The sequence below is a fragment of the Mesitornis unicolor genome, unplaced genomic scaffold (genome assembly GCF_000695765.1).
Source record: "Mesitornis unicolor isolate BGI_N332 unplaced genomic scaffold, ASM69576v1 scaffold26732, whole genome shotgun sequence".
Taxonomy (NCBI): Eukaryota; Metazoa; Chordata; class Aves; order Mesitornithiformes; family Mesitornithidae; genus Mesitornis; species Mesitornis unicolor.
Window position 1 is genome coordinate 18,895 of NW_010170306.1, and position 12,564 is coordinate 31,458.

The 12,564-nt window shown below is 39.9% G+C and overlaps 1 protein-coding gene across 1 annotated transcript in view; it reads left to right on the top strand.

Moving 5' to 3' along the window:
* The window catches only part of OPN3 (opsin 3), a gene marked incomplete at its 5' end in the record, with an annotated part of 11,727 nt that extends 318 nt beyond the window's left edge, over positions 1 to 11,409 (top strand). Inside the window, 4 exons of the mRNA XM_010179645.1 lie at positions 5,788 to 5,813; positions 6,816 to 7,135; positions 8,228 to 8,479; positions 11,149 to 11,409. Coding sequence (XP_010177947.1) covers positions 5,788 to 5,813; positions 6,816 to 7,135; positions 8,228 to 8,479; positions 11,149 to 11,409 — 859 coding nt within the window. The remainder of the gene's footprint in view (positions 1 to 5,787; positions 5,814 to 6,815; positions 7,136 to 8,227; positions 8,480 to 11,148) is intronic.
* Between the last annotated feature and the right edge of the window lie 1,155 nt (positions 11,410 to 12,564).

Consider the following 12,564-nt stretch of genomic DNA (forward strand, 5'->3'; position numbering starts at 1 on the left):
CAGCAACACCCTCTTTGGTGGGTGACGGGGCTGCGGTCGACTTCTGTCCCTCTGGGCTGCCGCCGCCCTCCGTGCCTGCTTTCCCCGTGGGTCCCACTCCCCGTCCCCAACGGCCGCGCACCCCCGCCCCAACCGCTGCCTTTCCGCCCTCCCTCAGGCGACCGCCGCACCACTCACGGCTTCGCCCCGGGAGTTTCTTCCCTCGATCAAACCCTTCGTCTCGTTTCACCCCTCGTTGGCGGGGCGTGGGGGAGCCCCTCTGCCTGCTCGGGAGGGCAGCGCCACCTGACAGAGTTTTGGTAACAAAGTCGGTACTTTCCATGAAAGTGATACCCTTCAGTCATAACAGCGGAACGGCTGGGTTTTTTTGAAACCACCGATTCCTGTGAAATGGGATTTCTAGCATTGTGGAAGGAGTACTTATGCTATTTCAGTTTTCAAAACCTGTAAGCTCCTTGCTGTTTTCTTTCCTGAAATTCATGCATACCCATAACAGGAGTCTGCAGAAGAATAGATTGCAGTCCGCCTATGTACATGCAGTGTATTAAAAGGAATATGGCTTTGTTTTTACTGATAAAGGATGCTGCAAAAGAACAGGATTGTGTTTCCAGTGGTGAAAGTGTTTGGCTAATTGGTAACCAAACGTAGAGCTCATGTCAGATCCCAGTTTCTAGCAGAGTTGTATAAATTAGAGGTAGGATCATAGTGCACCCATGCAATGTGTATACAGTGAAAATTTGCTCTGTTAAGGCAAATTAAAGTCTTTAGCAAGCTCTGTAGCTTTCCAGTGTGATCTTTGTTTTCCATGGCACTATGCCCTGCCTTTGGTGGGCTCTGGTTATCCCTCGGCCCGTCCAATACTTGACAAACTCAAGTGTCTGCTAAACAGATTCTGCAAGGCAGCTGAAAATTAAGCTTACAGAGGAGACTTGAAGTACAGTTCTGTTTCTGTCTTTATCCCTTATATGTTATACTTGCTGTTTTTGATGAAGGCATTTTCCATGTAGAGTCAAAAAATAAGATGCATAATAGAGGTAATGGTAAAAAAACAGACTATAGTAATCTCTTACCATCTTCCAAAGATTGAACAAATAGAGGCAATGAGGTAAAAATTGGCAAGTGAATTCCTTGATTCCAGGTCATTTTTTATTTCTGTTTATTTCAAGGTGTGCTACATAATTTGTAACTATAAATGTATTCAGTGTTGATGCTTTCCTGCATCCCTTTATTTAACAAATTTGTTCCCAAAGAAATGTAGGCAAATTCATGGGCCTTACCTGCAGAGTAGTCAAGCTAGTATCATTGGTTTGCAAAATTACATCTTTCTGTGCTTGGTCACACCATTTTCCTCTTCCATAGTCTATTTCAGTGAGAAGAATTTTTTAAATTATATATTAGAGAAGTACTTGTGTGTAGCTTGTCATACAGAAGTGAAGAGTAAACGCACATCTTAATGTTCAGGAATATCTGATACCTGAATTTACTTTGTTCAGCTGCCATGTAAAGGGATAGAAAATATTACTCAGCACTATGGGGGAATTGTTGCATCAGGCCAGAGATGTTACATACCTGAAGGTTAGTCCATCTGCTTAACATGTAAAATAACCAGGACCTGGCATTGCGGAGAGATGATCCATACTAGAGTGTCATATATGAAAGAGAATCTCAAATTAGCCTAGAAGTTCAATGAGTAGACAAAAGAGCAAGTACAGAAAGTAAGACCATTTTTCCCCTCTAATTTAAATATTAATCTGTCATCCAAGCCAAATTATGATCTTTATGGAGGCTTGAATAATGTTTGAAAATGAACGTGGCTACAGGTATGTGTTAGCTCTAATTGTTTTTAAATACGGGTTATGCCAAGAAGACTTAATGACCACAGAAAAAGCAGAATACCTTTAATGCCCAGCATAGATATCCCCTCAGAGCCATGAAATGCATCGTGTTTCAGATGTGTGAGATGAATTTAACAGGCTTATCTCAACCACAAATGACCAAGGCTTTTGATTGCTTTGTACACAATCCTGCTTTTAAGCCCCTTAACTGTGATTGTCTAACCATTCCCTCTGGCCTTCCTGACATAAGCATTTAGTGTTAATATTGAGCAAAGGTACAGAACTGTGAACTGGCCATAAAGAGTGACCTGTTAGGATGCAAGAAAAACGTTATGATAAAACAATGTTTTAAAAGAAGTCACTAACAGTGGAAAGACAATTGAAGGATGTTGGAGTCTAATACAGAAAAGGAACAGCTTTTAGAATGAAATAATTCTGAAAGCTTTAGGTTAAAATCCAAAGTGAATAATGGATTAAGTCCTTATGTACAGAGGCTACATTAATGTTTAATATTAATTTTGCTTGAATGAAGACTTCAGGATTCACTTGTGAACTCTTTGCAGTGAACCATAATAAACTTCACCGAGCCTTCTCTATCACTTCATTAACATTTGCTGGGAAAAAAATCGGGACAACAAGCAAATATGCACTATGTCCAACAAAACTATCAGGCAAAGGTGAATTTGTATATATTTGTTTTGAGCTTTACTTGTGTATCTGAAACCACTTTTCTTTAAAGATAGGAAGTCTGATTAAAGAATTGCTTCTAGACCTCTGCAAATAAGTCTGCTAGAGGCAAGAAATTATTAAAGCAAGCCCTTTAATAAATAATCCCTTAAATCCCTTTGTGGGTGAAAAGTTCTGGTTTACTTCATGAGAATTATTACTCTCTATGTAGATTTAACAATTATGCTGCACCTTTAGATGTATGTCATATTTAGTGGCTATCTTTTTATTGGCATTAATAGAGCAGATCTAGTAGAATCCTAGATTACCATGGGGGGAGAAAAGTAACAATATAATCTCGAAAGGAAATGTAACTCTTTCATTTGTTAATCATAATCAAGGGCTGTAAAGTTCCAGCAGTATTCTCTAGGATGTTGAATATATCATAAATGCTGCTGGAAACTGTCCCTTGGCATCAGAGCTAATCTCCAATTGAATTAATTGAACCTACCAAAACATATAAATTCTTCCTTCCCCACTTCTCATTTAATTAAAATTTCCTCATTTGAGAAGAAATTTACCATCCTTGGCATCAGTGCAGCAAAGGTACAGATAATTACCCAAATAAGAGAGAAATAATTCAATATTGGTTTTTTTGTGTAGAAATTTGTTTGCAACTTGACAGTGCTGTTAGCATGTGGAAAAAAGCTACAAACTGTCAAAATGTATGTTGCATGCTGACTGTGGCACGTGGTTTCAACAGACATTTTCAAGACCTTTCTGCTGCTGTGAGCGGTGTTGGTTCGCATGGTTATGTGTAGAAGTGGCAGGCGTATTGTAGCTCGCTCTTTTAGAGTTGTACGAGATCCTTGGGCATTTTCTGCTTCTATGACTTTGCAGCTTCAGAATGGAATTTGTTGCCACAAAGCATGCACACAGAACAGCTGAAATTCCCAATGGTTGGGAAACTCAACACAAAACATTTCCAATCATTGCTGCAAACGTTTCACAGATCTGAAAGTCAGTTCATACTTTAATGAGGCTGCTTTAGTCATGTGAGCTAATCTGTGCTGCTTCTTTCTCAGAGTTTTTGTTGGAAATATCAAATGTGCTTTGGTTGCATATTGATGCAGAATGGGAAGATGCTGCATAAGTGATCTGGGTGATGACATAAAGTGTGGCCTGATGAAGTTTGCAGATTATACCATGCCGAGTGGGGCGGTGGACACTTTGGAAGGGACAGCAACCTTGCAGGAAGACCTGGACAGGCTGGAAGAGTGGGCTAACTTTATGAGGTTCAACAAGGACAAGTGGAAGGTCTTGCACCTAGGAAAACATAATCCAGTGCTGCAGCACAGGCTGGGTTCTAGCCGGCTGAGGAGCAGCCCTGTGGAAAGGGATCTAGGGGTATTTCATATTCCCTTTTTCTTTCTTATGGTTTGTTGGGGTTTTTTAAATTTGTTTTAGGTTTTTGGGGTTTTTTTTGTTTTTTGTAACACTGAAGGAGGGAAGAGGAAAAAAAGCAGCGCAGTCTTAGAGATTCCTGTGAGTTAAATAGTTTCTGAAATACTAATGACAGTACTCAGAGGTTTTTCCTCTGGCTATTTCTGTTTGACTCATCAATATTTGAGATGCTGTCTGTAGTTCAGTTCCACTCATTCAGTAACAGTAGTTAACTGGTAATCCTTCATCTAAGGGTTAAAGGATGCTTATCTGCGCATTTATAAACACGCTTACTTAGCTTCTGCCTGTTGAATACAGTAAATTTTTTCTTAAGAATCCTTGTCGTGTAGCCCGCTGTAGAAGTAACAAGAATGTCAAAACCCCAATGACTTTTAAACAGCATTATTTATAGCACTCTCCACCAGAATTAATGTGGTTTTTTCCCCCTAGTTATGGACTTTAATCTTTCTAATGCACATTTTAAAAAGCATCTGCTTAGGGCAGATCTTAGTATTCCTGTCCGTACAGGTATTTCTGCATGTTGTCTACCACAAACAGGCAGACATGACTCCACAGCATGAGGGGCTTTTTTTGGACAAAATTCCCTACATTTTGTCTTATCCTGCAAAGGCATTTTTTTTCCAATTTCTATTTTTATGGTTAACTACTTCAACCTCTACTTTTACAGCTATGACCTTGTTGCAGTAGAGATCCTGCATCAGAAAGGAATTGACTGCAGTGTGCTGTGCCCTGCATTTCTTGCCTCATGCCCGTATGCTACCAGAAGCTGCTTGAATACCAAGAGAGCAAGGATTTGCATTTCAGTATGTGCTGCCCAATGGGCTCACCCTTTTACCATTCAGGTAGAACACTCAGGTATCACTTTAAAGAGCACTAGTTTCAGACTGAAAGGGGCTTGATCTAAAACTGTTCAAAGTTGTGTAAGTACCAATTTTTTAGAGCTATTGAACTTCCAGTGACTTCCTTGAGAATCTCAAGGACTCAGTAAATTATTGCTTCTGAACACCTGTACTTTCAGCCAAGCGTGTGTACTTTTATTACTTTGTCATGGCAAGGATTCAGTACTCGTTTATAAAAATTGATGGGGAAATATAAAGAGTACACAGGGACATTAGTTACTGAATACCATTGCGGGGAAAAGGAAGAGCAAGAGGTTAATTTAGGAATTCTGGCTCACCATCCTGAGGAGCTGCTCTTTCTTTCCACTGATCACATCAGAGCCTTAGTGCACTATGTAAGCAAAGTGAGCCCACAGTTGACTGATGCGAGTTTTCCTCCATAAACATGTCTGTGGGTGATTTTAATAACCATCAGGTAAAAATTTTGTAATTCCTAAACTTTGGGCACAGAGAACTGAGAGAGGAGCTTCTTGCCTTACCTTGCGTTCAGGAAATGGACTGCATTTGATTATGTAAAGCGTTTACCTGACCTAATATAAGCATAGGCTAGTACAAATGTTATGTCATATGTCTTGTGCATGTTTCACTTTAGAGTGGGAAATCTTTCCTGTTAATCAAGACAGCTTTCTAAACTCATTACCTGTGAAAAAGGATCCTCTAATGCTTACAGGATAAAGGAACTTTCTTAGAGATATTAAAGCATATCCTACTGTGAGATACTTGGTTAATAATATGCTGGTTTTGCTGTTGCATGCCTTGACACAGGGGCTATGTGTTGCTCTAGATTTTGTTATTCTCAGCTGCCGTCCTAAAATCCATGTTGCTGGTGTTTGAGTGTGCTGTTGTTAATTTGTCTTCCTTAAATGCTTATCTTTTTAAAAAAGTGAGGTCACATATCAGTGATACCCTTAGAAAGTTTCTGCTGGATATAATGGTTATTCTCTCTTTGGCAGTGAAATCTGCATGTTTAACCTTCTCATAGGTATATAAATGCATGTTATGACAAATATGAATGTACTTGAAGAATTGAAATGCTGTGCATATGTGTGACAAAATACTTATTCTTCATATTAGATAAAATATACACAAATGTAGACACAGATTTGTATAACCTCACAGAGTGCTGTGAAATACACTCTTTTGTTGTTTAAGAGGCTAACTATGTGAGCGTATATGATCATAACAGATTTCAGGAGACTGACACATGCCTGATGGGCAATGTGGGTTTTGACCATCAAATTTCACAGACCATTGAAACAGAAATCCCTGTATCCTAATGAAGACAGAATTGCCTTGACTTCATTAAATTATAAAAGTATCTGGATAGGGGGATGCCAAGAGCTGAAAATAATCTGATTTCTGTCGTAACGCTTATTAATGTGTGTAGTGGAGTTGAGGTAGACAGAAAAGGAAGAGACTGCACAAATAACTGAATCAAAGATTGTGATATTTTTATGATAGGCCAGAACACTCAAAATAACAAGTTCCATCCAGGTGGAACTCTTTCAGCAGTGCAACACTTTGATTTCCTGGTTGTTCTTTAGAATGCAGACTTCCAGGAAATCTTGAAAGAAGTTGAAATTCTCCTAGTCATTTTGTTCATATTAAAGGTGCATAACTATGCTTTTAGTTGTTGAAGGCTTTCATTGACTTCAGTCTCAACTCTGAATTCCCTAGGTTTCTAACAGATTTGGTTATTGCTGATTATCTCATTTTTGTATGGCGGCTTTTTCTTAAAAAGACAAAGCAAAGATAACAACCCAAAGGGGGGAAAAAACCCACAAACACAAAAAAGCCCTAAACCAAAAAAGCCTATTGGTGCTAGATTTGTAATACGAGCTAGCTAATTTTGAGTTAACCTGCTAGCAAAGGAAATATTTATCAAGAGGGTTTCGGTCCAATTTGCAATGATAGTGAATGATTTAATTGATTGTCTTTATTTTTCTTACAGGAATTGTTTCCATTATGACTCTCACTGTTCTCACCTATGAACGCTACATTCGAGTAGTCCACGGAAAAGTGATTGACTTCTCCTGGTCATGGCGGGCTATTGCGTACATCTGGCTCTACTCATTAGCCTGGACTGGAGCACCTCTTTTGGGCTGGAACAGATACACACTGGAAATTCATGGATTAGGTTGCTCAGTGGACTGGAAGTCAAAAGACCCCAGTGATACCTCCTTTGTGCTCCTTTTTTTCCTTGGCTGTCTAGTAGCACCTGTTGGGATCATGGCCTATTGCTATGGCCATATTCTATATGCAGTAAGAATGGTAAGTTAATTCAAATAAGACTTCTCTTAATGTAATATTTTCAGTGAAAAATGTTGATGCTGTGTATTAAGCTTGGATCAGAGCCTAAATTTGCACTCTCACTTCCTATTCAAAATTTTGAGTGTTTAATGTTCATCCATGTCAGGTGCCACTAAAAAGGATGTGGGGTTGGAGGAGCTACCAAGGTCTACTTGTTGTGCAGTTTCACTGGGAGGCAGGTTAGTGAACTGCTCATGCTAACTAATTCATATCAGATTCTCATTTGAAAAGGGGGAAGAATAAAACTGCTGTTCTCCTGATGAAAGAACTCTCTCTTGCTTGCCACTCTTGAGAAGATAATGCTGTGAAACTCTTCCAAGTAGAGATTAAGCCCTGTTAAAACAGTTTACCATGTTAGGGCAACCCATTTTAATTTAGATCTTTAGTGTCAGAAAGTGTTAATGTTTCATATTCTATGAGTAGTCAGTCTGGACCCATTCAAGTTTGTGGTCAGTGGTATCGGCACAACTGGTAACTTACGGAGAGTGCTCCTATGCATGTTCCATCTTTTCCTTATTTTGTGACTCACTCGGACAACACTGGGAACCTGCTTCCTACTATTCTTTGTTAATAGAGATTTCATAATTTTAGGGTGACAAACTAAGTGGCAGAGCAGTACAGAGAAATTTGTTTATGAAATTTTCTTCTGCAACAAATTGCTGATGACACAAATCTACAGGATCATGTAATTAGTCAAAGGACCACTATGCATAAACTAAACCTGCTTATGCCAGTGGATGAAGGCAAGTTAGTTTTCTAAAATACTTATTATAAGTGCAGCATGTTTGGTTACATCACTGGATTTGTTGTTTTCCAGTAAATTTGCTATTCTCTTTCCTCCGATTATATTTTTACTCTTCATATACACAGTAAAAGTCTGGGAAGCATGATGTAAACTTCCAGAAGATTTGTGGTTCACAAGATAAGGTGTACAGTGTCTGTGCCTAAAACTAAATTAGCGAATTAGTTATTTATAAATAAATGTAGAGCTATTCAGTTGTGAGTAAAACATAGAGCTATTGTAGTTTACCATTTTATCTTTTTCTTCTCCAGCTTCGCTGTGTGGAAGACTTCCAGACTGTTCAAGTGATCAATCTTCTAAAATATGAAAAGAAGGTGGCAAAAATGTGTTTCTTGATGATCTCCACATTCCTAATTTGTTGGATCCCCTATGCAGTGGTCTCCCTCCTGGTAACAAATGGCTACAGCAAGCTTGTAACTCCAACAGTAGCTATCATTCCATCCTTCTTTGCCAAGTCAAGCACTGCTTATAATCCAGTCATCTACATCTTCATGAGTAGAAAGGTAGGTACATAAAAGATTTTCTTATTAGCCAATACCACAGTTGTGGAGTTAAGATCTGATTTACTTTAATTGGTAAAGCTTAGGTTTCTTTTAAAAAAATTGAACAGCTAGGATAAGTAGTAAAGATCTAGTAGAGTTAAAATCCCTGATGGTGCTTAAAGTACTGCCTTATCAGAAACTGGATTTTAAATGTCTGAATTCACACTGAGCACTCACATGAAAGGGAAGTGAAGGAGTGTCAGCTTTTAAGTGTCTAGTTTTGATAGTTTACCCATGAAATGGAATACAACTAGAAAACCTCATCTAAATCACTCCCTTACCACAACAGAACTCCATCAGAGAAAGTTCAGAATATCCGATGTCTGTGTTTTAGGAAGAAGAAACTTGCCTCTGACTTTTCCATTATGGCAACACAAGGATTGAACAACGTGGCATAGTATTTGAAATATACACCAGTAACACTTCTCTGATCTTCATTGTATTCAAAACTAGACTCTCATGTGGGTGACAGGGAATTTTTTTTTAGATGAATTATACACTGTTAAGAAGACATACTTACCTATGAGAAACAAGCTTTTATTTTTGTCTGCTTTTGTCGTCTTCATTTTGAATAATAGCCTGCTGATCTACTGGTGGTAGCTAGCTCATTTCAGTGCCTTACAGAGCAAAGAGAGCATGAAAGTATTTGGAGTTACCAGTGGCATGTCAAATATGTGGAAACTAGAAAACTATACATTTTTCTGTAACTCTTCAGTACTGTGAAGATAACTGCTGAATGCAGTTAAGCGATGTTGGTGAATTTATTAGACATTAAAATAGCTTCACTATATCCCAGAGTACCAACTGGAAGTGTAAGATGCGGAGTTCACAGCAGGGTGCCCCCAGTTTACACAGCTGCACGATATCAGAGCTGGCCTGGATCTGGGGAGCTAACAACAATCATGCTCAAAGAAAGTCTTTTTCAGCAGAGTGATTTTTTTTTTTTTTTTAAATACAGTGGCACTGACTCTGCACCTGGATGTCAGGCTGAGTACTTTATCTGAAAAAGATTTTTTTAGGTTCTGATACCCAGAAGCAAATCAAGCGGGTACCATGCACAATGCCAGTAAAGTCATAGCCAAGATAAGAACAAATCTGCTGAACATGCTTATTGGAGACGTATTGTGAAGTAGTTCTCACTTGCCTCTAATTCCAGATTAAGATCAAAATGATAATAGTTTTGCTTATCTTCAAGGTCTTTTGCCCTCAGAAGGAATCCTAAAACCAGTTCTCTATAATACCCTTCCTTTATCTGACCTGTTCTAATGTGGTTGTGCCTTCTCACTTCCATGCTACTCAGAGGTACCACATTATCTCTAAAATCTTCAAGGGCCCCACAGGACCATTCTTTTGCACCAGATTATCTTTCTCTGTCATCTTGTAACTTTCCAGGTCCCTTTCCCAACAGGACCTATTGCCTCCCCATGTCAAAGTAGGGTTCATTTCCTGTAACAAAACCTTGTTCCAAACTGGCATGTCAGATCTTCCTGCGTAAGAGCTGGAAAATGGTCACTGGCCATGCAGGATAATACAGAATAATCCTTAACACAGATAAATGGAAGACTGTTGAGAAGTATGTCCTACTCTCTTTTCAGAGCAAAGGTAGGTTGTTTCCCGCCTTGCCGCCTTTGTTGTTGTGGGGCTTTTGAGTTTCCAGTGGTTTTTTTTTGTTGTGGTGGATTGGTTTGTTTTTCTTGTTTGGGTTTTGTGTATTTGTTTGTTTTAAAATCCTCTTCATATGTTCCAGGCATGTCTTATTATGGGTTACTAAAAGAAGAGGAAGCTGCCCACTTATTTTTGCTTTTTTTAAACCAGAAAATTTCCCCAAAGGATCATATTTGAACTTTAGATGTGTGCAGACATGGAACTACCAAATGAGTGCATCCTTTGACCCCCATACCTGAATGCTTTGCTTTGTGAAGGGGAGACCATAACTGGAGCATTTATAATTATCATGCTATATACTGATACAAGCTTTCACTGAATACCTAGCAGCACTTAGTTACAAGGTAGAAGAGACTTTGTGTATCATAAGTGTTTTCTAGTTAGCTGAAAGACTTCTGTTCCTTCCCTAATCAGTGGCAGTATTTTAGTTCTGTGATACCAACCATTGAAACTTCATTTTACATCTGTGACATTCAATGCTTTTGTTAAAGTTCCAGACCCTGGAGTTAAAGTGATGTTATTTTCCTTTCAAGTATCCCCTTCCTCCCCTTGTTCCTTCCTCCTACATCCTCCTGTGAAGTGTTTCTGAGAATTTTCTTCCCCTGCAAGATAAAATGTGTGATTTTTGAATATAGGAACAATGCTTATAGCACACTTTGGATCTCAGTTCTCTTGTTCTTTGCAGATTATCAATCGCAGATCTTGGTGCTGGTAAATTATTAAATTGCATTTCAGTGCCCTCTGCTGGCTAGGCGATCTTGTTCGGCTCTGGCATAGAGAACAAAGTACCTGCTAAGAAGCCACCATGTTTGTTACAGCACTGAAACTAATTTGGAACAAAGTGAGCATATGCTGAATTCTGTTATTTTGAGTCATTTACTGTACTGCTGTCTTCACTGGATCTTACTGGATGATAGTGAACACTTAGGAAGTTGTAACTTCATTCTTTTTATTCTGTCTTGCAGTTTCGACAATGCCTTATGCAACTCCTGTGCTTTCGCTTGATGAGATTCCAGAGGACCGTGAAAGAGACACCTGCAACAGGGAATGACAAACCACTAAGACCAATAGTTATGTCTCAGAAAGCAGGAGACAGGCCAAAGAAGAAAGTGACCTTCAGCTCTTCCTCTATCATTTTTATTATCACCAATGAGGACACTCAGCAAATAGATGACAACAGTAAACATGAGACAAAGGTAAATGTCATCCAAGTAAAGCCACTATAGGAGTGAGATAAAGAGACATGAGAATGAGGTGGATGTCAGCCAGTATGCTGTCTAGGTTGGAGACCAGTTTCAGTGGCAGGGTCCTTGGGCTGCCAAAGGAAACTACATTCTTAAACTGTGAAATACTGGCAGGATTCTGCATCTGAAGCTCGGCAGGCAGTTCAGTTTTGGTCACAGTACTGAAATCTCTGCATCTGTGCTAAAATTGCTGACAGATGTCTTTACTCTGAATTTTCTTAAAGCAGATTGTAGGATTGCCATTCAGGAGAACTTGGTCAGGCTAGAGGAATGTGCTGACAGCAACGTTACAAAGTTCAGCAGCGGGCAAGCGCCAAGTCCTGCACTTGGGAAGGCAGAACGATGCAGAAACACAGCAAGCTGGGCCCTGGCTGCCTGGGACACAGCTTTGCAGAAAAGGATGAGCCCTGATGCACAGTGAGCAGGGCATGAGCCTGCAGGGTGCCCTGGCAGCAAGGACTGGCACCAGCATCCCCAGGCTGTATGGACAGGATTGGAGCCAGTAGTCTGAAGTGATTACACCCTCAACTCGGCCCTCATTAGGTACTGCATCCAGTTTTGGGACCCCAGTACAAGACAGACATCTGTAAACTGGGGTGAGTTCAGTGAAGCCCTCCAAGGTTGTCAGAAGTTGTGGAACTTGGCGTGTGAGGAGAGGCTGTGGGAGCTGCACTTGACCAGACTGGAGATGAAATATCTTCAGGGGAACCTAATAGCAGCCTTGCAACAGAGATGGGAATATTTTCAACAAGATGGGAGCAGGCTCTTCGGGGCAATTCATAGCAGAAGGATCACAGACAAGAAGCATGAACTGAAACAAGAGAGATTTGGGTAAGATAAAAGGGAAAGCTTTTTCACCCCAAGGACAGCCAAGCAGTGGAGCAAGTCAGACTAAAGATTTCCTGAGGTTCCTTCCAGTTTCAGTTATCCTGTGATTCCTGAACTGCTAGCATTCCTAGTGCACAGAGTTATAAGGGAGGAAGGAAGATGCAGTTTAGTTGGTCTGAATTAGTGCTTTGCAGGGTGGGGTGTGGGAAAAGGGTTGTTGACAATGACTAAGGTTATGGCTAAACCAGAAGCGCCTGGAAGGTTGTCCCTGTGTCCTCAGCAAGTGTATTGGGTTTTCTGTGAGGGGTT